This window comes from Ictalurus furcatus, chromosome 26, assembly GCF_023375685.1.
Source record: "Ictalurus furcatus strain D&B chromosome 26, Billie_1.0, whole genome shotgun sequence".
In the NCBI taxonomy this organism is placed as follows: Eukaryota; Metazoa; Chordata; class Actinopteri; order Siluriformes; family Ictaluridae; genus Ictalurus; species Ictalurus furcatus.
Window position 1 is genome coordinate 11,116,988 of NC_071280.1, and position 27,726 is coordinate 11,144,713.

Below are 27,726 nucleotides of genomic sequence, written 5' to 3' on the forward strand. Positions count from 1 at the left end.
TATTAATACAGTGAGTCAGCAAAATGTCCTTCAAGTGTTTCTAATACCACATCACAATGAACATCTGTGGCATTTAAGACAGAAGATTCTCAGAAACAAAGGAAGAAATATTCTGAGTGCTTCACTATCCCTCTGTACAATATCCCTCTTTGAGTCTTCAAAATTGAACCACTTTTTAAGCTTCCCTGCTCAGTGTAATCTCAGGGATGGATAGTAACATATGTCACGACCATTGTGCCAAGTTAATATTATTCAAGTTTTACTCTTACATATACATGATCTGACATATTTCAGTATTCTTACATACAATACATGGCCAAAAGAATGTGGACACCTGACCATCAAATCCATATGTGGGCTTTCCCCAAACTTCCAGCAAACTTGGAAACACACAATTGTACAGGATGTCTTAACACTGTAGCATTTCCCTAGGTGTAGGTCTAACAGGCAGTGGCATGACAATACCTCTGTGCACAAAGTGAGATCCATGAAGACATGGTTTGCTAAGTTTGGAGTAGAAGAACTTGAGTGGCCTGAACAGAGGCTTGACCTCAACCCAACTGAACACCTTTGGGATGAACTCGAATGCTGACTGGTGGCAGGCCTTCTTGCTCAACATCAGTGCCATCAGTACTGCACTAATGCTTTTATGGCTAAATCCACACAGACACAGTCCAGAATCAGATGGAAAACCTTCCCAGAAGAGTAGAGGTAATTATGACAGCAAAAGAGGGACAAAATCTAGAAAGATGTGTTCAACATGCACAAGTGTGTAACACTATCAGGCATCCACATACTTTTGTCCATATAGTGTATCTGATGATTACCATTGACATTTATCTTCAGGGGCTTTTCCAGACACAGACTGTAAACTTTAGTGCAGCCATTGTTAGTGTAAAGAAAGAACCGGAAATGTAGGAGCACCACTAAAAATAAAGCGGAGGTGTTTGTGCAGTGACACCATTGTATAGAACAATGTGGATTTACTAAATTCGAATGAAGCCTTAACCAAATGATTTAACACAAAATAAAGAACAAAAGCTAAATAAATAACCCTGGCAATTATTATGTAAGTATTAGTTTGATGTAAAACTAAATTTGCAGTCAACAATGATATGAAATGCAAACAAACTTTCAGTGAGACAGGTGTACTGAGAGATGCAGAAGATATGAGAGTGTGGTAACAGTGTTGTACACTATATGGCCAAATGTTTGTGGACATTTCACCATCATAGCCAGCTTAACCGTTTGCCACAAAGTTGAAAGGACACTATTGTAAAGGAAATCTTTGTATTCTGTAGTATTATAATTTCCCTTCACTGGAACTAAGGAGCCCAATCATGTTCCCATGCCCTAGGCCTCCCACCCAACATCAATGCCTGGCCTAATGCTAATGCTTTTCTGGCCACAAAATTCCCACAGCCATGCTCCAAATTCTAGTGCAAAGCCTTCCCTGAAGAGTGGAGGATATTATAACAGCAAAGGGGGACTAAATATAGAATCGGATGTTCAACAATTATAAATTAATGTTATCAGGTGTCCAAAAACTTTGGCCATATAGTGTATGAGGCCTATGACATGAAAACAAAAAAGTCTTCATCTTTATCTACTCACTAAACACCTTAGTCACTCAGTTGTTAGCAAATTCATATACTTAAAGTAAATCACTAAATATCAAGCTAATAGTTTAAAAGGCTAACACACCAGTGAATAACTCTCATTTATCAAATGGGTATTTACAATCTATAAATAACTTACTTTAATAAATCCATCATACATCCATTTTTTATACCACTTATCCTACACGGGTCGTGGGAAGCCTGGAGCCTATCCCAGGGAACTCGAGGCACAACGTGAGGGACACCCTCCATGGGGGTTGCCAACCCATCGCAGGGCACAATGGCACACACATTCACACAAGCATTTACACACTATGGACAATTTAGAGATGCCAATCAGCCTACAATGCATGTCTTTGGACTGAGGAGTAAACTGGTGTACCCAGAGGAAACCCCCGTAGCACGGGGAGAACATGCAAACTCTGTGCACAGAGGACGGAGGCAGAAATTGAACCCACAAACCCAGAAGTGTGAGGCAAATGTGCTAACCTCTAAGCCACCATGCCCCACCCCCACACTTTTATAAATGTAATACGTTATTCGATTCCTCCATTTGAATGACGATTTAATACACATTCTATGAAGAATTCGATCCATCCCCATATATTAAGCTCATAGACAGGCTTCGAAAATAGGTGTACATCATACAGTTGCAATCAAAATTATTAAACCCCCATTGCAAATCAGGTTCATTGTCAAAAATTTACAGACTTTCAGCTGTTTGCAAAGAACAAATCAAACAAAAGTAATTAAAATAGTTCAACACAACAAATGCTTCAAGTGGTTTCCCCAAATTCAACTGAAAATGCGACTTATAATGATTTTTCCAGTTTCAAAATTATTCAACCTCCTGAATAGAATCCCTCACAACAGCACAAATATGCAAAACAGGTGTTGTCTCAAGCACACCTGATGCAACTAATCAACGGCTTCATTAGTTGCACCAGGTGTGCTTGAGCTGGAACACATGAAATACCTGAACTGGCTGGGGGTAGAAAATCCATGAAATACCTGGATGGGGCAGAAAAAGGAAGATTCAACGGCTGCAACCAGATTTCTGAGAAGGCAGGTTGTGAAAAACCCTCGAGTGACTGCAAAAGACGTGCAGCAAAACTTGTGGCAACAAGCACTGAGGTTTCAGTGAGTACAGTATGTCGCGTACTAAACGCAGAAGGTTTCCATGCCAGAACTCCAAGATGTACACCACTACTGACCCAAAAGCACAAGAAAAGTCGGCTCAAGTTCATATAAATAAGCCACAGAAGTTTTGGGATTCTGTTCTGTGAAGCGATGAAACAAAACTGGAACTTTTTGGCACGATGGATCAGCGGTATGTCTGGAGGAAGAAGAATGAAGAAAGAATACTCTGTTCACAGTCAAACATGGTGGTGGCTCGGTGATGCTCTGGCAGCTTTGCATCCACTGGCACTGGAAACCTGCAGCATGTGGAAGGCAAGATGGATTCATTGAAGTATCAGTAAATCCTAGGAGAAAGCATCATGCCGCCTGTGAAGAAGCTGAAGCTTGGGTGTCATTGGATCTTCCAACAGGACAATGATCCCAAGAATACCTGAAATTCCACCAAGACTTGGTTGCAGAAGAAGTCCTAGAAGATTCTACAGGGCCATCACAGTCACCTGACTTGAGCTCCATTGAAAATCTCTCGTGGGATATGAAGAAGGCGGTTGCAGAACTAAAACCCAAGAATATTACTGAACTGGAGGCCATTGCTCATGAGGAATGGGCTAAGATTCTTCAGGAACGCTGCCAGAAGCTGGTCTCTGGCTATGCATCTCATTTGCAGCAGGTCAAAACAGCAAAAGCGTGCTCTACTAAGTACTAAAGATGTTTGCCATGAAGGGGTTGAATAATTTTGAAACTGGAGAAATCATTTTAAGTTACATTTTCAGTTGAATTTGGGGAATCCACTTCAAGAATTCTTTGTGTTGAACTATTTCAATTGCTTTTGTTTGATTTGTTCATTGCAAACAGCTGAATGACTGTTAATTTTGACAATAAACCTGATTTGCACTGGGGGTTGAATAATTTTGACTGCAACTGTAGGTTACATAAGTGTTACAAATTCAAAATCAATGACCACTTTAGTATGAAGACATTACAATCATTCATTCAGCTGCTATATGGTCTTCTTGAACAAGTTGTAGAAGTTGTTTAAGAAGTGGAAGTAAAAGTTGTGGAAGGGGCATTAATGGTCGTTTTTAATGCAAATGCATCACCAATAGTTCAGTTGAGGAATATTCAGTTGCAAGCGCTAATGATGGATACTTCCTAGGAGTGGTCTTCATGAATGTGCTGATCATGTTAGACTATTTACAGTTAGAGATCTAATACTTATCTCTTCTTCTGCCCCTGTAAGGTAAGATAAAACTTATTAATGTCATCCTGCTCCAGTAGAATCTACTGTCATGAGCCACTGCTTCATAAGAAAATTTAAGGATGACATCAAGACTGTGGAATTGAATACCAAACCTCATTAGTCCAACAAATGAACATTTGAACTAGTTTCTGCCTATTTGAACAAGCAGGTTCAATAAGAGGAACTTTGGTTTTGTCCTAAGAATTCTCTAATTAATAATAATAGACATATTTATAATAGTAGCTCAGTCAACCAAGCACTTGAAAATCAAATTTGGCAGCAGAGAAGTGTATTACATACACACTACTACCAGTAACCTTAACCTAGTGTTAGCTACACCTGGTTCTGTCCTTGGCATTATATGACACAAAGCACCTGTGTGACAGAATTGCCACAGAGGACAATCAACACATCGAGTGTCTGCAGGTGTGAACATTTGGCACACTCTCACCAATTGTACATACACATTCAAGGTGAACTCACAACAACAAACAATACACACTTGCTGACTGAACCGAGCGCCCACACATACCAATGAATCAAACACATGGTGAAGTGTGTGTGTATGTGTGTGAGTGTGCCTGAGAAGGATCATCGCCTGCTACTATCTCTGCAAGCCCGTGCCTATTTTACTCACACTCCTTTTGGGTGTTACATCTGGCACCCTGCGTGTGTATCATGACACGCACAAGGAGGTGTTGGAGATTGCAGCTGCCACCTCTTCCAAGTGTGTGTATGAAAAACACAAAAATCTGTGCTTATCCTTCTCTAATATTAGTAATAATAGTCTCTGCTGCTGGGATATTAATTTCTTAGTGAGCAGAAGCATATAACGCATAGTGCTTTCAGAGGTTGCTGAAACATTTCAAATCTTTCATATAAGCAAAAGACATGTCCTTATCACCCACAGACTGATCTATCTGCATGAATGTCAATGTTTGTTTTAAATGAATACGACTGAAAGGCAGGTATTACATTTGCCATTCCAAAACTAAAATATCATTCAGTTTCTCTGAGTTATATATGTATGTTACAGCATTTCAAACTAATCAGAAAAATCCTTCAAACTTTGAAGCTGATTTCATATTAGATGTCTGCCATCAAAGCCAAGTGAGTCTTTTTCATTTACCTCATATGCAGAAGACATATTCAGGTTTACACTCTTTTATTTTGTGTTAATATTGTATTTTGAAGATTTTTTATTTCATGTCTCACTGTCTTTAATCTGAGTTACAAGTGGCATGCAATTAAGCAAATTTCAGTTTCTGTCTTCCAGAAGATCTCTGTAATCCAAATCCACCACAGCTACTGAGAACGCTAAAGCATTTTACTGTGTATTTCCCTGCTTTGCCTATTAATTATTGCTCTTCAATTGGGATTAAGTTAAATCAGGGTCTTAGTGTGTTGGGGTTCACAGATGTTCTGTAATTATCACAAGTAACATTCATTCTTCCATTTATGCTCTGTAATTGCTTTATGCTGGATCTGGAGCTTATCTAGAGAACAGTTGGAATGAGGCAGTGGATCCAATTATTTCAAACTTTTTTCATGTTGATTATACCTCATGGTTTGTATGCAGTACATACTCAGAACATATTTCATTTTGTAACATTTTTAAAAATTCTATTGCTTTAATAAACACGTTTCCTACATCCCTTTCAAAAACATAGGTAGTGCAAATATTTGCACTCTAATTTAATTAAATATTTTAATGCTCATGAAGGTCAGTGTAAATGTTACTGTTTCATTTGGGATGTGTGTTTTCTAAACATGTTTGTTTACACTGAAAGAAATGGAAATGGAGTCTAGCCACAACCAAATCCTATGGCTAAATGTCACCGCATTGTTGTTGTTGTTGTGTGTGTGTGTTTGTGTGTTTGTGTGTGTGTGTGTGGGGTTGAGAGATACAGAAAGATAGCTTGGCATTTCGCATTTGGACTACATTATAGTTCACTACCCATGTTCTCTGGCTTGGCTGGAAGTTCAACTTATCCTGAACTTCGTGACCTGCTACTAAATGTCGTTGTGCCACACCAACTGGCTTTGCTAACTGAACTTTTCAAAGCTTTATGATTTTTATATATATATATATATATATATATATATATATATATATATATATATATATATATATAAAAAATATTTTCCCTATTCTAGACAGAGTACCGGTGTCCTGGAAGTTTTTCTCTGGAAAACATATAGTCTAAAAATGTATCTCCTGCTTTGTTAAAATTGTTCGCAGGCTTTCATCTGCCATGTGTTGCACCTAGCAAACATTAAATATTTAGGGGCGTTCCAGGTCTCGAGAACTCCCGCCATCACGCTTCATGAATATAAATTAAAGTCAAATTCGGCAGGAGAATTTGACAATGACGATTCCTAGCGCTTCCTCTGTGCATTTCTCTGCCCCTCCCTCCATCTATCTTAATGAAGGGAATAAGCCCTCATTTCCTCATGTCATCACAGCTATAATGTAGCAACTATGCAACAGCAAGACCCCCAAGAGATGCACTTACCTGTCACCTGAGTGTGTGTGTGTGTGTGTGTGTCTGTGTGTGTGTGCACTGTAGAAAATTAATGTTTGATTTTCAAATCTGTGCTTGATGCTTCATGAGGGAATATAAAAAAAAAATCCTTAAGCTGATTTGAACTATAATGTGGTTTATGCATCAAGATGAGTAATACTATGTCCAAAAATCATCCAATAAATTTTGAAACCTTTCTATGAGGCCTCTTAATTATATACAAGTGTAAGCGTTCTATCCATTTAAATGGTTTCTTAACCTATAATAACAAACTATAACTGACTCATTTACGACTTAAAGAGTTAATGCATAACTCAATGTCATGTACAGTTCTGTATATGATTATACAGCACTTTTAATATTAATTAAGAATTTTTTTTTTTTTTTTTAGGAAAATAAATATTAAAAATGCAACTACTAATGCAAATATTAAATAAAACAACCATTCTTTTCAACCAGAATTTCAAATGTCACTGAGTATATTGTATTTTACTATAATATCTATCTGTTAGTTCCAAGCACCACATATTTATTTTGCTGCCTTGGTTTGGGTCCACTTGTCCCCTTAGGGGGAATTGTCACTGTAATCCAATACAAAGTTCTTCTGTCTGGTCACCTTTACCCTATGATGAACCATTTCTATCCTGAGAGAAGTGATCTCTAAAGTATGATCCCACCCTGATCCAGGGCTCATCGAATAGTTTGAGTCTGTAAATCATATGTTATGGCCTTCACAGTCACTAGATTTCAACCCAATGAAACACCTACACTATATGGACAAAAGTATGTGGACACCTGATCATCACACCCATATGTGCCCATTCTAAAACCATGGGCATTATCATGGATTTGGTCACCCATCTGGTGTTATAACAACCTCCACTCTTTTGGGGCTTTCCAGTAGATGGAGCATGGCTGTGTGAATTTCTGTCCATTCCAGAAGGCCTAGAGCGCTGTCAGCATCCAATTCATCCTATAGGAGTTCAGTGGGGTTGAGTTCTGGGATTATGGACTTTTAGTCACTGCAACATATTGACAAATAACCAGCCACAACAAATAACCAGCCAAAACAAATGTTACTGACCAGCCACAACAAATGTTAATCCATTAAACTCCCAAAAACTCCAGTGGGATTTCCAGCGCACTCATCACAATTGTTACTACTGTATCTATAGCTTTATTAGCATCTATTTTAGTACTCAATAATCAGATCACTCTATGGACTCCTTCATTTTTCATTCTATGTGCACACATGGTAGTGAAATTGAGTGTCATTGATTTATTTTCCTCAACATACCTCTTCCAGTTGTACTATAAAGGTGACATTGGAGCCCATATTTGCTTTGAGGGTGTTGTCACGGGTTGCCAGGTGCAATCCTCGTGGGGGTCGATTGGGACACTGCTGTTTCCTTGCTGTGTACATCTCCTTCACCCCTTTGGTGCAGTTGTTTGCTGCTACTTTGCGGTAACTGACAAGGATGTAATGACATTATCAACATTATAATATCCATGTCTCCATTCATGTCTCCATTATGTTATGTCTCCATTCATGTCCTGAAATGATGGTATAGCATAATGAGGACTTCTGATTGTATTGTCATTAAAGTTATACTGGTATACTGCACGAGAGACTCACCCTGTGCTGTTGAAATAGTTCTGGCCTTGACTGCAGCTCCGTGATACAGTGGAAGGATTGAACCAGAATGCAGGCAGGCAGTTACCATCTCCTCTCCGCTCATAGCCATAATCACTGCAACACACACACACACACACACACACACACACACACACACACACACACACACACACACACATACACACACAGGGAGAAAGTCACAGAAATTCCACATCGCCAAGCCAAATGGAAAGGATTGTAGTGTAATACAAGATCCTAATCAGCTAAACATGACAACTAAACACACACACAAACTGGAAATAACACACAAGACAAAAATAACTAAACACCGCAACCCATGATGCAGAAATAAATAAACACAAAATCTAGAAATAACAAAACATACATAACCCATTTCAAATTATACTAATCTCAACACACAACCCAGAAATAACTAAACACCACAATATACAACCAGGAAATAACTAAATACTACAACACACAATCAAGAAGTAAGTAAACAATATGCAATATGCGCCACCGAAATAACTAAAAACAGTAACACAATCCATAAGTAACTAAACATTGCAACACTATCCAGAAATAACTGAACACAACCTAATGATAACACCATAATACACAAACCAGAGAGACACTGCAAAATACACAAGCCAATAATAAATGTAAACCACAACAAACAATGCAGAAATAATTAACAAACTAACCCAAACCCTGAAATAACAAAACATTCAAAACAAACTGCAAAGATAACACTGCTACACAAAAGACAGGTACCACAATACTAACCCAGAGATAAACCATCCTACACAAACAAGCCAGAAGTAACTAAACATCACAATACAATGTGGAAATATCTAAACACTCAGCACACAACACAGACGCAATACTCCTGAAATAACAAAACACTGCAATATATACAGTGAGGGAAAAAAGTATTTGATCCCCTGCTGATTTTGTACGTTTGCCCACTGACAAAGAAATGATCAGTCTATAATTTTAATGGTAGATTTATTTGAACAGTGAGAGACAGAATAACAACAAAAAATCCAGAAAAATACATGTCAAAAATGTCATAAATTGATTTGCATTTTAATGAGGGAAATATGTATTTGACCCCTCTGCAAAACATGACTTAGTACTTGGTGGCAAACCCCTTGTTGGCAATCACAGAGGTCAGACGTTTCTTGTAGTTGGCCACCAGGTTTGCACACATCTCAGGAGGGATTTTGTCCCACTCCTCTTTGCAGATCTTCTCCAAGTAATTAAGGTTTCGAGGCTGACGTTTGGCAACTCGAACCTTCAGCTCCCTCCACAGATTTTCTATGGGATTACGGTCTGGAGACTGGCTAGGCCACTCCAGGACCTTAATGTGCTTCTTCTTGAGCCACTCCTTTGTTGCCTTGGCCGTGTGTTTTTGGTCATTGTCATGCTGGAATACCCATCCACGACCCATTTTCAATGCCCTGGCTGAGGGAAGGAGGTTCTCACCCAAGATTTGACGGTACATGGCCCCGTCCATCGTCCCTTTGATGCGGTGAAGTTGTCCTGTCCCCTTAGCAGAAAAACACCCACAAAGCATAATGTTTCCACCTCCATGTTTGACGGTGGGGATGGTGTTCTTGGGGTCATAGGCAGCATTCCTCCTCCTCCAAACACGGCGAGTTTAGTTGATGCCAAAGAGCTCCATTTTGGTCTCATCTGACCACAACACTTTCACCCAGTTGTCCTCTGAATCATTCAGATGTTCATTGGCAAACTTCAGACGGGCATGTATATGTGCTTTCTTGAGCAGGGGGACCTTGCGGGCACTGCAGGATTTCAGTCCTTCACGGCGTAGTGTGTTACCAATTGTTTTCTTGGTGACTATGGTCCCAGCTGCCTTGAGATCACTGATAAGATCCTCCCGTGTAGTTCTGGGCTGATTCCTCACTGTTATCATGATCATTGCAACTCCACGAGGTGAGATCTTGCATGGAGCCCCAGGCCGAGGAAGATTGACAGTTCTTTTGTGTTTCTTCCATTTGCGAATAATCACACCAACTGTTGTCACCTTCTCATCAAGCTGCTTGGCAATGGTCTTGTAGCCCATTCCAGACTTGTGTAGGTCTACAGTCTTGTCCCTGACATCCTTGGAGAGCTCTTTGGTCTTGGCCATGGTGGAGAGTTTGGAATCTGATTGAGTGATTGCTTCTGTGGACAGATGTCTTTTATACAGGTAATAAACTGAGATTAGGAGCACTCCCTTTAAGAGTGTGCTCCTAATCTCAGCTCGTTACCTGTATAAAAGACACCTGGGAGCCAGAAATCTTTCTGATTGAGAGGGGGTCAAATACTTTTTTCCCTCATTTAAATGCAAATCAATTTATAACATTTTTGACATGCGTTTTTCTGGATTTTCTTGTTGTTATTCTGTCTCTCACTGTTCAAATAAACCTACCATTAAAATTATAGACTGATCATTTCTTTGTAAGTGGGCAAATGTACAAAATCAGCAGGGGATCAAATACCTCTTTCCCTCACTGTAGCCTAACTTTACACTGCAACACAAAAGCCAGAAATAACAGAATGCCACAACACACAACCTAATGACAACTCAGTGGCGTAAGACACAAGCCTGAATTAACTAAACACCAAAGACACAGTGCAGAAATAAATAAACTGCACAACACACAACCCAGAATTGGTGCTGAAAAGGTAACACTGTAAGTCTATATAGCTGTCAGTTGTTAATTTCTTTTCAGCTTTTTTTTTAAAACAAACCAATAAACAAATTTTACAATTAGCATTTAGCTGATAACAAAGTGAAAATTAAACTGTTGTGATTCATAGTAATTCTTATTCAAAACAAATCTGAGCAAAATGCATATTTATTAGACTTGTAGAATATCAGCCATAGGCTCATTTTATCTTTTCTCTTAGACAGGAAGTCCCAATTGTGTTGTATCCGGTAGCAATAATTATGGCTCTTAATATTTCACTGATTGCCTTTTATCTACTTGAAAGTTAATTAAAAGTTTTCTCCATTATAATTGGAAATGCCCACAACTTTGGTTTACTTCCTCACCGTACATTTAAATCATAAAATGGCAGGCGTGTATTGATGAGTCCTCTCAGTCAAGCCAAATGTATTTTGTGAGAAATTAATGGATCCACATTAAACCTTTGCGGTTTGACCTTGTACAGATGGAATTAACATTAAAAATGTCTGCCTTTTCAAGATTAAAAAAACAAAAAAAAAACATCACAACAGCATGAAATTTGCATAGAAATTAAATCTGTTCAGTGGCTCGTCTTCACACATTGTCACAGATGTTGCCAGCTCGCATCACAAAAATGCACTGAAATGTTCTTTCCTGTCCAGAATAGACAGTGACACTGAACAAGATGCTGTATGTAAATCAAAACATGTTACACTCTAACTTTTTAAATTTGTTTTATGACTAAATTGTTTCAGAGATTTATATATTACACTGATACATCTATTGTAATAGAGATGATTTACATTGTAATAACAGTATCATATATATTTGTATATGTTCGATACAATGTTATTTGTATTTTATCCCAAAAGAGTGGATTATGTTTTTAAATTAATGAATTATAAGACAATTTTATCCAAATGAATGGCTGAATCAAATCCAAGCACATTCTTAGAGCCATGCTTCTCAAAAAATAGTAATTAATTAATTAATCATTTTAAATAACATAACAGTGCTGGTGATAACTACTATTCATGTTATTATGGTTATTAATTAGTCATCATAGTTGTAAGACTAATTGACTTGTCACTTCAAAGGGAACTCAATAATGTTAACTTTAATATGACTGCAATCTTAACATAGCCAGACAGTGACAGTAGTACATCTATATAAGTGAAAACCACAGGAGTAAAAAGCTCCAATGGCTTGAATAATTTAATAGGAATAAGAAACAGAGTTGCTCTATTGTTCATAAAATTACAGTACTGTGGAAAAAACTTAGGCACCCTATTTTTTTTTTAGTACAAATTTTGTTATAGATTTTTATTTAATGACTTCTACATTATCAAGTCAGTACAAAAACATTTTATATTTCCAAATATTTCCAAAGCTTTCCAGCACAAAATTAAATGTTACAGAAAAATATTTGTATGTCAGTAAAGAAAGCAGTATATTACTTAAGAGAAAACTTTTCAGACAAAAAAAAAATAATGAAGGCTGGAAGGGTTTTGCTGAAAAAACTTTCATTTCTTTATTTCTAAAGGGATCTTTGCTGTACAGAATTTCTTTGCATGTGACTAAGACTTTTGCACAGGAGTGTTTGTCCATACTGTGATAATAAGGGGGTCCATGGAAAGTCTTTTACTCTGGAAGGGGTCCCTGGGTGCACAATGTTAAGAGAACCCCTAATCTAGATTACAGGCTTCTGCACAGACCATACAATAGCAACCATCAAGCTATGATAGAAAATCTCAGATGCAATAACATAGCTAATTTTAACTTCCAGAAGAGTTTCATTTTTTAAGTTTTCTAATTACAACCATGGTACTGTCATCCTACTGATCAAATACATCATGAATTCACTCACCACTCAAAATCATGTGCTCTACAGATACAAGGTTCAGCCGATAAGATCCTGGTGTCCTTTCCCATCATGCAGTAGTTGCCCGGGCGGCGCTTGATGAAGATCTGCTTTTGGCCCATTACACATGGCTCACCCTGAAAAAGAGAACATCAAAGATAAATAATAATCCTGGGCTATAGATCTACTGGATGTGATGTAAGTTCATTTGTGTGATTAGCTAGGGAGGAGAGTGCTTAATCCATTCAACTAGAACATTTCTAGTCTAGAACTGTCCATATATATTAAGGGCTTGAAACCAAAGGGGCGCAAAATTTGGCGAACTTTGACTGGCTACTGGATGAAATAATAGTTATAGAGCAATGTAAAAGTAGAGTCCAACAAAACTACAACCTTTACTCAATTTATATGTTCTATTTGTCAATAAAGTCAATGTTTATTATTGATTCTAAATAATTTTGTAACAAGATATTTTGGATTGGAAATTGACTTATCAAACATTTTCAATTAGTATAAACAAATTAATTATTTGTTTGCCTCAAGTCTGTTATATGATTACTCAGGACACTGTTGGGTTTCTGTGTCTAGACTATCGTAACTGTGTTTAGCTGCTGGTGAACAGGATGATGACAAAATTGACGGGTGTGAGCCCCCTATTGGGCAAATAATTCACACCTCTCCACAGTAACACTGGTACAGAGATATAACATACAACATAACTAAAGCTTTTTTGATAGTCAAACACTGTATACAACTGCCACAATAAAATTATAATGTTTAAACTTAGTAGGGTAGATAAAAATAATAATAATAATAATAATAATAATAAAACTACCTAAAGGAAAAACTGCAAATTCTTAAAGCCCTAAGTGTCTACTTTCATATGAGCAATTAACCACTACTGTGGAGTGTGACATCACAAAAAAAACCAGTGCTGAACATGAGCAGCCCTCAAAACAGGCAGAAATTCCCTTTTTTGGCCTAGTTACATTTAAATAATGTTACATTTAAATAATGGATATTATTAGTGAAATAAAAATTCTTACTTTCTGAATATAGTAGACATATTTTATAATAACCTGTATGTCATAATGTATAATATTATAACTCCTGCCAAACTTTTTTTTTTATCCCATAAGCCCTTTTTTATCCCCCTTTTTAAAAACTTTCTCCTATCTCTTTTGAATTTGTTAAGCCAGACCACTTAGCAAACATTTCATCTTGACATATTTTTTTTTAAACTCTGCAACAGGTCATATGCTGGGTTCTGAAAATCAGATCTGGAGCCTGACAGGGTCATGAAAAAAAAAAAAAAAAAACATATTTTGAATCACTTTTCTTTGGATTCTGCCCAGCAGAACCCATGGATGTTTGCTTTGGATAAAATGAGTGTGAACAGTCCATTATCAGGGTGGCTAGTCATTGATTTTTGTGCTTTATGTACATATTATAAAGATGTGGTAGTTCTGTGCATTTTCTGGTAGGCTATGGGAGGTCAGGTTGCCAAACTTGACCATGATTTGGTACCCAAAACTTTGTCTTAAGAAATGGTAAGTTAAGTTCAAAAGTTATGTCATTATTTATACCGAGTATGTGATCTGTATTAAGAATCAGTTCTATAATCGTATTCTGGGTGCACGTGTGCGCAGTTCAGGACTCTGAATTTGCCTGATTTTTCTTGAGTAAAAGCATTCACATGGGAGATTAGATCATGGGAGATTACATCTAGACCACTGCCTTTAAAGATAAGTACTTGCCTTGAAGCCCAAAAAATCTGGAGGTAGAAAATGCGGACTGAAGAAGCAGATCACATTTTTTTCCCCATCCTGCTGAGCAGGACTGAGACATGGCAACCCAGAGGTCTTCGATCTTATCCACAAAGGGCTGGTGTGGCTGCAGGCTTTCATTACAGCCAAATTGGAGGCACTCTTGATAGTTGAAGGGAGACTAAGATGAACTGATTGAACAAGTCAAATCAGGTGTATTTCCTGCTAGGTTGGAATGAAGCCTGCAGTTATGCCGACCCTTTGTGTATAAGATTATGGTGCACCATGTATTGCTTATGAAAAAGCAAGCACCACACCTCTTATCTTGCCAACTGTCTTCATTAAGCAACCCCTCAAAAATCAGCACTTTTTATAACCCTATTGTCTTTTTAAGCCTAACCAATCTTAGGAAAGCAAAACACATAGGTTTTTCATGTACATTTGAGAGTGATTCCAGTAAAGTAGTTCATCTAGTTTATTGTCAAAGGACTGGACATTAACTAGAAGGAGGTTGAAAGAAATTGGAGGCACCTACATAGTGCTAATACACCACCTTGTATAAGTTGTCTCTGGCTGGGTTTGTGATGGGTAAGAAATATTGTAAAGTCTGGTTGTGAATTAATCTTGAAACTTTAGTGATGTTTGATGGTGTTAAATGAAAAAGACATGAGTTGCATGACTCTTTTTTTGCACAGAAAGAGACATGCAACTCAAATACTAACAACAGAATAAGAGCACCACAGCACAATATTGCAGTATCACAAATTGCAAATCACCAGGACTATACAAGAAGCCAGTTTCATAATAATAAACGTTAGTGCAACTCACAACATGTTGCGATAGTACAGCTCCATCTCGGAGGGTCACAAGTTCTGAATATCCAATTACTTTTTGAATGTCCAAACATTTGCACAAAGTCAGAGATTCCATACACATCCAGGTCTAGAACTGAAATTCCATACTTTTTTCAGGCTTTCCAGAACTGCACAAGAACCCCATTGCCATGGTAATAATACTGATCCTGATTGAGAGTCTCTGATATCTGGTGTAATAACTTGATTTTGTATCAATTGTTTTCTACCTGATTGTGCAAGTGCCACGTTTGGTAGTCTCCTTCAGTGCATCGCTTGGTAAACAGGGACTTGTAGTTGATTTTGATCAGCTGCCACTCAGAGCGATCGCTGAAGTGTCCGAAAAACCTACCAGTGCACAAATACTGAAAGTTATAATCAAACAATCAGTGATAGACAAGGTCCCTGTCGCATAAACAAAATAATATCTAAAAGGGAATCAAGATGGCTTTGAAATGTTTAGCTCTTTTGACCTATTACAACCTAAGTTTCATCTGGTAAATGGGTGGAAAGGATCAACCCAAGAATAATTAACGTTTGGGGTTAGGAAACATCTGTCTTTATTCTTGTCAGGGTTTGTTAGGAGAATATAAGCATGTGCATGAAAGAGCGAGCGGGAGATTGAGAGAATGTGTGTAGACAGGTGCCAAAAAGAACAAGTTAAATTTTTTAACACTCACGTCAGGATCTGATTCTCCATGCCTGGCTCGACCAGAACACCATCCACAAACAGAGGCATGGCTGAGAAAATATGATGTGTCCACTGTCTCCCTTCATCAAAGCTGATCCTACAACAGCCGGTCAAAATGTAATTAGATTCTGTTCAGATCAAGCATTTTCTAATTAACATTCCAATAAGTAAGGAATAAAACATGATGGGGAGTGCTGATGTGGGTGTGGGTGTGTAACCACTTTAAAGTTTATTATTTTCCAATAACAGCATGTCCCAAAGTGTTTAATTCCTCTTATACCATAGCAATTTGCCAATTGCTAATTTATTAATGAATGGCACAGACTTTTCAACCATTTATAGTTACATTTAAAACTTTACTGTTACTCTGAGAGACTCCTCAAAGTAACTCTGGAGACTGCTTCCATAAATATTAAATATCTCCTTAAAGAAAGCTTCGCGATAAAAATTATACAATTGTTGTTTAAAAAAAATAACAACAACACTTTTCAGTTTATTATTAGTGTTAGATTATGTGGAGTTTGTACTATACAGTCATGTGAAAAAATAAGTACACCCCATGGAAACTGTTGGCTTTTTTTTTAAACATATTTGGACAAGCAAACATTTGATCATCTTAGAAATAGTATCTATTAATAAAGAAATTTTCACAATTTTAATTAACAAAAAACAGATCAGTCACATGGAAAAAGTAAGTACACCCCTACATTTATCACACCTTAAAATCCCTAAAATAAGACTGGGTGCCAGTGATTAGAACCTGCTTAGGTGGTGCAGGTGGAACCTGTCTTATTTATATTCCCCGAATATCTAGTGTCAGGTGTTCCTTTGTTTCTGAAGTGTGTGGTGTCATCATATCATCATTATAATTGATAGAAATTCATATAAAATATAACTATAATTTTATAATATTAATATTTAATATAATATGTCAATAATTAATATAAACGTTTTCCTCTGTTTTCTGCACACACCAACCATCAGGAGGTCCACCAAGCAAGGTGATTTTTGTTTGTATATAAATATTGTTTAAATTGCTAATAACTGAGAAAAATCAACAGGTGGCCATTACTACATATTGAGCAGAACTGAGGCTGATAACAGTATAAACAGTATTCAATGTCACCATAAAACTATTTCTAAAAATGGAGGAAGCTGGTAAACAGACTTTTTTATAAAGAGTGAAAGGGAAAAAGGAATAGGGAAAAAAAATAAAGGACTTGGTAAGACAATGCGACGATGAAGACAAATCAAAACAACAGGGGCCTCCATTCAGCAACAGCAAGAGATGAAGAAGAAAGAGCAAGAGTTGATGGGAGAAAAAAATAACACTGAAGACTTTGACTCTGACAGCTTTTTAGTTCCACCTCAGAGGTGCTGACGGTGGAGTAGTGCATGTGTGACAAGGTTTAACAACCTCACTGAAGAACGACACTAAAGTTCTTTTGCTACTTCAAAACTAGCAAAGCTTCGGTGGGAGACAAGCCGGTTGACACGCATCCCTTACTGGCTGGGACGTGACTCAAAATCATAGTAGCAGGGAATGAGACAATGGCCAGGGATGACTAGTTCGCTTGGCTTGCTTAAGAGAAACAGATTTGAAGATAGCACACTCCAACAGTTCTATCGTTCTGGGCACTAAGGGGAGAGAAAGAAAAAAAAACTCAGAAGATTAAAAGGCACCAAAGCAGAGCTAGAGATCTCCGATTTGAAGAGTGCGGTAATTCCAGGGGATAAGCAAGGAATTCCATCTAAACTATACAGTGGATAGTTTTGGATTTGCTTGTTTGGTAAAGACATTTATGTATCATTATAGAGAAACTTCACTTTCATTTTTGACATTTTGACATAAAGAACATTGTCATTAACAAAAATGAACCCTGGCTGGGATAATGATTTTCCTTAAGCATTGGCTTGAATCATAAATACAGTTGGCACACTGTTCTTTTTGCAGATTAGCTCTTTAGCATACCAGAAATGCCTTGTGGGAACTGTGGGCTGCTTGACTGCAAGTAGAGCTCCTGCTTTATCCAGGAACCAAACATTGTGCTCCTCATCAAATATCTGCAGAACATCGCAAAATGAGTAATCTCAAGTAAATGCATATCAATTTCCAATTGTGGTAATGAATATCAATCAGTACATTTACATGGACAACAATAATCCAATATTAACCCGATTAAGACAATACTCTGATTAGGAAAATACCATGTAAATAGCAATTTTTTATTACCTTAATCCGATTAAAGTCATACTCGAAGTAAAAACAAATCGAATTAAGACATGTGGAGTGTTCCTGTTTTAGTCGCATTATCGACGTGTATTACAGACATGTACACACCTTAATCACACTATTAACGTCGTGTGGGAGCTTTCACCGCATTTTGCAACAGGACACGTACACACACAGTGGTGTGCAACCGTTTGACGGCAAACAGGAGAGCACGGGTCTGTCTGAAACCACGTACTTACTTACTATATAGTAGGCGAAATATATGTGTTTCGGCTACTATACAGTAGGTAAGTAAGCGGTTTGGGACGCAGCCCATGGCTTCAAGCAGTCGTCTGTTAGCACGTATAGCATGACAAATAATTAACTGCACTTGAAGCTTTCGTAAAATTAAAAATGAAACACCCAAAACTGTACACGGTACCATAACGAAGACGACCTGTATGTTGATACGTGAAATTCTGGAGGGAATGTCGGACGGCGTGTTGTGGGGACGTAATGACGTGTGCCATTAATCGAACTACGTTCTATAACATGTAAAACGGGGACATGAAATGAGTATTCTAAAAGCAACTCATGTAAACACCTTAATCACAATCTTGTCTTATTCAGAATAAGGTCAATAATTGGATTATTGCTGTCCATATAAACGTAGTCAGTGTTATCCATGAATATCCTGTATATAACGTTTTGAAGCCTACAGTAGCTTGTTATACTATAGAATATACTGCTAAACATTTTCTATTTCAATATTAGTATGCATTAACTGTTATAAATATTTATGAAAATGCGTTAATCAATTATTAACAGAATGGGTATCTTAACAGAAGTGCTGTTTGAAACACAATACAGTAAAATATACAACAACAATAGCAAACAAATTCATCCCCAGTTTGCTGAGTGTGTCTTAGTCTTAGTGAAACCTGGAAATATAATATCTAACTGATACTATATGATATTAAAATGTATATAATAACATGTAATTATGTATTAAATATAATTATTTATAATAACACACTGTATTTGTTATCTTTTCTAATATTTTAACATTTCTAATGTATTATTTCTTATACTTTTATCCAGCCCAAAACTACAACAAAATAATTATGTTAATAATAATGTTTTATGGTATAATTTTGTAATAATTTCTTAAAGAAAAAAAATGTAATAAATAAAAGACAGATCCCATAATGCATTATGTACAGTATGTTATATAATCTGTTATGTTGAGCATTTATGATGCAATTTATAAGGCATAATATCAATAGCTATAAAGTGAAATGTATTGGCATAAACAATCATAACAATATCTATAATACCTTAGGAATTCATTGTAACATGATTGTAGTTTGTTTTTGAACTTGTTTGTAGTTTGCTGTAAATATGACCTTCGTAGAAATTGTTACCATGTACTCTATAAAGCCTGTAAACTTTGGGAGCTGAGTCTCACAGCTTTTTTTTTTTTTTCATTATTGCATATGCTTTACACTTGCTGTCAGTACAAAATGGTAGACTACTAAAATAAAATGTGCTGTTTGCTGTTTTATTGGCTGCAAAATAATGTGGATGGGAGCCCTGCTGTTCATGCAGTTGCAGTAATTAAAATTTAAATTAATGTAACAATCATAACTAAAACTATTTGCCTGTACCCTCAACATATCCATAGTATTGTATACCAGATTCCTACTGGATGTTTATTTGGATATTTGCCATCTTCACGTTTGTATATATAATCACAGTCATTTTTTTTTTTTCATTTTATACCCCAATATTGCTAGTGTTTAAATGTGATCATCTAGACACTACTGATAAACCCTGTCCTTGACACCTCTATTCAGGACAAAACAACCACATAAACTGATTCTAAACATGGAAAAAAAATTACTGGCATAAATACTGACATATCTTATGAACTTTTAAGCATTGTTAGCATGAATATCATGCTAATTCTCAGCTGATTTCAAGGAGCTATTTAATAACAACATACCTGTCTCCAGGTATTGCCAGCATCTGATGACATGAACATTCCTACATTACTGTAGGAGAGCTCAGAGCCCATATTGCCTGAAGAGAAAAAGCAAAATTCAAAAGAAGTGGAAATTTGACAAGCAAAAGATGTAACTCGGTAGATATTTCATTGTTGGTCAAGGCACTGTTAACATTTACAGTTGCCCTGCATTCACAGTGGTCATGACCCAACACAGCAGTCAGAAGTCATTTGTTTTCAATGATTCATGCCGATTTACAGCAACAAGATGGCAAGCCCACTGGCGACAAAGTGGTGTGAAGTGAATTGTGTGTGAGAAGTGAGTATGGTGCCAGTGTGAGTGCAGAGTTACAGAGCTATTTCCAATTTATCAAATAGTCTATATACTGCAATAGTAAACTTGAATCAAGACCTGAATGCTTTTATTATTCAAATTTGAGACATTTCAGACACTTTGACATACAATTTCATATTAAACTGTTTACTCAAACCAATATAATAGTTTTTTGTATTTTATATTTTAAATAATAAGACACAAGATTGAGGACTGTTTGGTAGTTTCTGGATTTTTGCAAGAATGACTTGCGAAATACGATCTGATCTCCATCTACAGTACATAATAATAATAATAATAATAATAATAATAATGATAACAATAATAATAATAATAATAATAATAATATCAAATCCCAACAAATGATATCCAGACGATATTATATGTAAAATATCTGTATTATGGAATCATTTCTAATGACATTGATATTATTTCATTTTATTGTCCAGTCCTAAAACTTATCACCAACCGACTTTTTTTGTTTTGTTTTTGGTATTCTCAAATATTCCCTACATTTTTACTTTCTCACCTAAACTTACATTTAGACCAGCATCTATTAGCTTTGTCATGTTGATAAGCAGTAGAATGGTTGACTCTGAATATGAGCGTGTATGTGAGATATCCCGTGGCCTTTTTCAGCAAACTCAGCAATAATCGAAGGAGCTTGCAATTTTTAAAAATTACCACAGATGTTCCACAGATTTGGGCCAAGACACAACGTGTGATGTCATCACAACGCACATTCAGCCAAAGCCCCCTTTGATTCATGTGTGTCCAACATGAGGACAGCTAAAATGACTCATTTACCAACAAACATCACTGTGCAAAACAATTTTGTGCACTTGTAATTTCACCAATTCAAGTAGTTTTCTGCAAAAAAAAGCACACAAAGTTGCATTGCAAATCTTTAAAAAAGCTGCAGCAAAATCAAGCATAAAAAAAAACTCAGAAATGCTGTCATGATGAGATTTGTGCACACACACACACACACACACACACACAAAGTGACTGTAAAAGCTCAAATCGTCTCTGAAGGATTTGCAGATCAGCCGCGTCCTAGTGGCATGACTGATGTTTACACAAGCAAACATTAGAGAGAAGGACAAGCACATTAATGTGTATTGCCACTCAGACATGTTTGCAAACAGCTACATGGGATTTACTTAAGTAATTGATTGCACACAAGCTCAAACATATTGAAGTACATGCTCATTGCTAAGGCTTGATAAAACATAAATTACATAGTGGTGTTAGTTTTCACATAATATATTTTTTTATCTATCTGTCACACATGCACTTTAACGCACACTTTAAGTTTCTTTTACCTATAGCGATGATTACTCCTGGCACAGAGTTCTTGGTGGTAATACTTCCAGAGACATAAGGGTTTTCTGACATCTGCAGCTGTAGGTGTAGCGAACAAAATGGCTGGAACAGAGAGAAATGACACATAGCCAGGGCGAAGTTATTATGTGGCTGTCTATCAGACTGTGCTGATGTGTCACTGCAGGCATTAAATGGATTTGAGCTGATGGGGGGCAGGAAAACGCACTTGAGTCACCTTGCAAGAATCATTTGTGTTTGATACAGCATGTTATAAACCTATTTTTCACCTCCATAACTTAGTTCCATTCAGTATTCTAACTGCTGTTGGTCAAAAGAGTGTTTGTAAACATTTTTTTAAACTTTGGGAACCTTATACCCTCTTCAATGCTTCCATCTGGAAGAAGGTATAAGGTTCCCAAAGTTCTTACAAATGTTTAAAACACAAAAACTGCATGTCGAGACGTGAATTTCTGGAGGGAACATTGGACAGCGTGGCGTGGGGACATAATGACGTGTGCCGTTAATCAGTCCATGTTCTATGACATGTAAAACAGGAACATGAAAGGAATATTCTAAAAGCAACTCATGTAAACACCTTAATCACAATATTGTCTTATTCAGAATAAGGTCAGAAATGAGATTATTGTTGTCCACGTAAACATAGTCAATGATTTATTAAATCCTGTGAAACTCAGGAAATAAGACCATACAGGTTGATGATTATGATCAAACTGATGACTTGTTTTCCAAAATAAATTTATAATCTTAGATAAAGAGTCACAAATGTTGTATTTTTCCATAAATAGATTAGGTTACAAATGGACAGGGCATTTGTTTGTGTGGGTGTGGCCATAATTAATGGGTGGAGTTACGTTCAAATAACTCTTTCTCAGGAACCAGTTGCTGACCCTGCATCCCAATTGCCACACTTACACTATTTATTAAATGTATGTCCTCTTTTTGGGAGTACACACTTTTGAGTGTGTATTAAAAGAGCACACTAACACGTCATGTAATGGAGGAGAAAGTTGTTGCCCGGAAAAGAACACTGTCACCATAAACAAACTCTTTGTTGCATTTCAGCTTTCTCATTCATTATTCCTTATATAATATATACCATATAATTAAATTTCTTTTTCCACATTTCCTTTACACCTCTCTAAAATGCATCCTTGATTTCAGCAAAGCAAACAATCACAAAACGCCACCTCCCATGCGCAAGGAGTTGTGGGTTGAAAAAGTGTCGACGGATCCACACTTCGAATATTTACCATAAACAGTAGACCATCGGGGTACCTTTGAGATACTTCTTTCAACATACTACGATTTGGGACATACTAATTCTCATCTTGGATACTATTTAGTACAGAAAGTATGCCATTTGGGACACAGGGCAAGTCTTAGGGAAGCTTTTTCATTGGGTTCTTGGACCCTGCAGATTGCTGCTTTTGGCTATATTTTTATATGGATCATTAATTTATAAAAAGGTTATATTATTCAAATCCAACTACTGAAATATTGCTATTATTGTTATAACAATCATTTACGATGTAAGCAGGTTTACCTATGAATCCTGAAATGTCATTAGGATGCTCGCAAAATGCATTCTGGCATCTCCTAGGCCAAACAATCATGGCAATGTGTGACTATTAATACAAATTAATCCAGTTTAAAGTGCCCTCTGCAAAGACTCATACTCTTATTGTGAATGCTAATTGCCTTTTACACTCATTAGCAACAATGACAGCGGGAGGATTTGGCATTAAAGCTGAAAAGCCCTCTCTCCAGGGCTCTCTGCCACAACAAAAGACAATTATATCTGTTTGCTCTGTGCAAAAAAGTGTCACCTTTCATCTTTTCAATGGCCAGTGTGACAAAGACTACAGGATTTTTAGCGGCATTAATCAAAGAGTTATAGGGCACTAATTAGGGTGTCAAATAAATCTATGAAAGTTAACCTGCACTATAGTGACAACTGTAGTCATGTTCTCTGTTTTCATTTCGTTCTCTTTTTAGTGTAGGAACAGTACACTTACCATGTTATACTGGTCACACTGGGTAAAATAAAGGAGTCAGTTTGCTAGGTTGAGTTAAAGATCATGCTATGTAATCCATGATGGCTTTCTGTTGTTGTTGTTACCTATATTCCATAATCAGAGATGACTTACACACACACATAAGAATTTAGACCTCAAACCTAACTACGGATTTAAGTGTTATTTATTGGATGTTGTTCAAAGCTTTTGTACACGTATGATCATTCAGTTTATTCTTCAAACTATGGTCACATTTTATTTACAGTAGAAACATTGGCATTGTTTTATTAATTCAACAATTCAAAATGACAATTTAAAAGTGTGATACAATTATCAAGTGATCCCTTTCATGACCTCGATTAAGTGTCTCATGGTTTTATTAAATGGTGCACACAACTAACTGGCAGCACACAATAATAAAAATAAATAAATAAATAAAATGAAAAATACATAGATGTGATGGACCGAGTGCTATTTTTGTGCTGTGTTTTGTGTCTGTTATACAATATTGCATTTGACAGCAATGGAAAAAAAAGGCAAGTTTAAAGGCAAGTGTTTGCTTTTTAAAAGTGTTTGTTAGAATTGTTCATGAAAAACCCCATCTCAGAAAAATCTGGCAACCTCAGTGGTGTGAACTACAAGCAAGTAATTAGCATAATTTGAATGGGGAATCAAAAAATTGACTCAGGTTCATAAACCAAGCACTGAATATGTGCAAATTTTCGATGAACAAAAACTTGTCTCAGTTGGATGAAAGGTCAAAACATAGTGAAAAAGATTTTCAAATTTATCTGCATTAATGTAGAGGTAACCTAAGTGAAGTTCTGAGCAAAAGGTTGAGCTTTTGAAGGAGAAGAGCCTTGCCTAAGGCCTAACAGTGTCCTCTTGGTTTTGTAAACAAGACCTATAGTGACCTATGGAAGGTAGTGCACAAATCTGGCATTCTGTTATCAGTCCTCATAACAATACTCTTATACTAGTAATAATAAACAAAGAAAAAAAACAGCTTATATTATTTTATAGCTTTGTTAGTATACTTGGATGAACAGTCAACTGATCAAGATGTAGCTGCCATCTATTTCTTGTTGTAACTGGAAAGACCTTTCTTTCATTTAAACGGCAATGTTATAGAAGTTATCCGGCTTACCATTTTACTAAAGTGTGTAATATTCTCTTTGATTATACACACACACTAAACATGTTGCCTTTTATCTTGGGAGAAGGAGCATTACTTTGCATGAATCTCAGAGTTAATTATGTGCAAAGCTGTCTTTTGTCTTAATAAAGTACACTCGCAACTTAATGAGAATTTAATGAGGAATAAAACTTTTGAAAAATATGCTGTCAGTGAGCAAGAGATTCTACGCCCACCTTTAGTTAGTAGGGAGGGCCACAGCTGATTGCAGATTTTTACAATTTGCATAAAAAAGGTTACAGTAGCCATGAAGCACAACTGACAACATAATATATTTGTAGATTTTTATATGTTTCTCATTGTCACATTATTATTTTTTTCCTCATTCCTTCATTCCCCCAAACCCCTGCCCCCCCCCCCCATCTTTATCTCACCTGCACACAGTAAATCTCGTTACCCTCCAGGTCCGTAGTGGGCGCCTGCAGCAGCCTCCAGTCCCGGCCCTTGTTGTAAGTGATGTACGTCTTCACCTGGTTCTCCAGTTTTCTATTAGCAATCAGCATGCCTTTGATTCCTGCTACCTAAAGGAAGTGGAAAGAAAGAAAGTAGAGTGGGTTGTCCACTAATCATAGGGTTGGCGGTTTGATTCCCAGCCCACATGACTCCACATGCCGAAGTGTCCTTGGGCAAGACACTGAACTCCAAGTTGCTCCCGATGGAAAATTAGCACCTTGCATGGCAGCTCTGCTACCATTGGGGTGTGTGTGTGAATGGGTGAATGAGACACAGTGTAAAGAACCATTAAGGTTAAAAAAACGCTATATAATTGCAGACCATTTACCATGAGTTATCACTCACAAATATGCTCATCAATACGAATGTAATTCAATAATATGGATGTGGAATGATCAACAATTGTGTAGCTGTTTTGATATTAACAGAGACTAGCAGAAGCCCCTCCATATCTCACATTAGAAATCATTTGGTCTATACTCTTGACTCCTGCTTGAAATAGGATGGCACCCTTGCTTACTGTCAAGGTAAATGGAGGATGCTTTGTGTTTATTAATGTGAAATAAAATCTAGCAATATTCACTCAGTTAACATTAAACAAGTACATAGTTAACATCCATTCATGAAATTTAATTGGGATGCACAGAAATTACATCCACCAGCAATTTTTTTTTTCTGAGAAAAAAGATTAAACAAAGAGCTACGAATTGTCAAATCTAAGAATTATTATTATTTTATTTATAATGATAATTAGAAAGTGATTACAAACTCTGTTTGCTCTCATTAAAAATTAGGCTGTGTGGAACAATTTTATGGTTTCTCCAAAGGATATTAGACATGTGAACGATTTGTAAAAGAAGGACTATATCAAATACATACTTTTACTGATTGTTGTGTTTCTACCTCCACCCCCTTCCACATGACCTCTCATTATTCCTATTCAGAGACTGCAGTAACCAGAGGAGCCTATGCAGATGCACACAAGCATCCCATTGGTCTTCATACCAATCACCTGTTGGCTCCTCCTCTAATTACCCCCCTCCCACCACCACCCCCCAATTACAGTACATCTTTGTCAATGTCATCCCACTTACTCGGCTGACTAACTCAACACCATTTGTTTTGACAGCGACTGCCTCATCACTTGGCCCTTTTGAAACGAATCCAAACTTAACAGTATTGAGTCGTGACAGGCCAACGCAGGCCGAGCTGTTTTGAAATGTCTCCTCGGCGAAGCAGGAGACGGGTTAGTGGCACTAATGGCCAATGTGTCTGACAGTGTGGCACTGGACAGACACAGCTAATGAGATGCCCTCCTCCTCTGCTGGGAAGCCATGTCAATCACCGATCATGCTGATTATTTATTATCCTTCTTTGCCTCCATCCTTCCTTTACAAGCTTCTACAAGTGGACAGCATTGGAGCGAAGTATCAGGATCCAGCTGGAATCAAAAACCTGTGTTACTATTAAAATATACAGCATTCTTTTTGGGTTCTTTGCTGTTTTTTTGCATGGCTGTTTTGGTTTACATGTAGAGCTTAAGTTGTTGCAGCAAGAGGAGGAAAGAATGTGAACTGAAAAAAAAAATATATAAAGGAGTTGAACAATGATTCAGACGAAGGCTTCTATTTAGAAACAGGAGAAACTTCAAATTTAAGATAATATTCAGCAGGGTCTCTCTACACACTACTGACAGTGCTGCAATATCTGCAAGGCCACCAGCATTGTAAATGACCCCTCTGGCAGAGTATCACATGCAACTGCTTTTTCTTTGAGGCAGTCACACTACTGGTGTGTGTGCTAATTCAAGAAGACCAATAGTTTCTATAATACTATAATACTTTCCCATCTGGTAACATCAACCATGCAATGGTCAAAGTTACTGAGATCACTTTTTTCGTGGTTGGTGAATGCATTTATTTATTTATATGTTTGTTTACTTATTTATTTTCGCAATCATTATACCAGCTTAGAAAGACTCTTTGGTCTATCCACCATACAGCCCCTTGAACAGTTCAGCTCCAAGGTATACAAGTTAGAAGGATGAATGAAAATAAAACCCACTTGACAAATTTCCTATTGGATTTTGTACCATGTCCAACAAAACCAAATAAAGCCAGTGAAACACACTATTGTCCAA

At 36.9% G+C, this 27,726-nt stretch overlaps 1 protein-coding gene across 1 annotated transcript in view; it reads right to left on the reverse strand.

The window, feature by feature from the left end:
- sorcs3a (sortilin related VPS10 domain containing receptor 3a) overlaps positions 1 to 27,726 on the reverse strand; it is a 297,150-nt gene that overhangs the window by 22,400 nt on the left and 247,024 nt on the right. The window contains exons 10-18 of the mRNA XM_053615676.1: positions 25,508 to 25,654; positions 21,902 to 22,004; positions 20,243 to 20,319; positions 17,998 to 18,089; positions 16,015 to 16,122; positions 15,565 to 15,682; positions 12,724 to 12,854; positions 8,158 to 8,271; positions 7,819 to 7,990 (exon numbers count right to left, since the gene is read on the reverse strand). Of these exons, the coding sequence (XP_053471651.1) occupies positions 7,819 to 7,990; positions 8,158 to 8,271; positions 12,724 to 12,854; positions 15,565 to 15,682; positions 16,015 to 16,122; positions 17,998 to 18,089; positions 20,243 to 20,319; positions 21,902 to 22,004; positions 25,508 to 25,654 (1,062 nt within the window). The remainder of the gene's footprint in view (positions 1 to 7,818; positions 7,991 to 8,157; positions 8,272 to 12,723; positions 12,855 to 15,564; positions 15,683 to 16,014; positions 16,123 to 17,997; positions 18,090 to 20,242; positions 20,320 to 21,901; positions 22,005 to 25,507; positions 25,655 to 27,726) is intronic.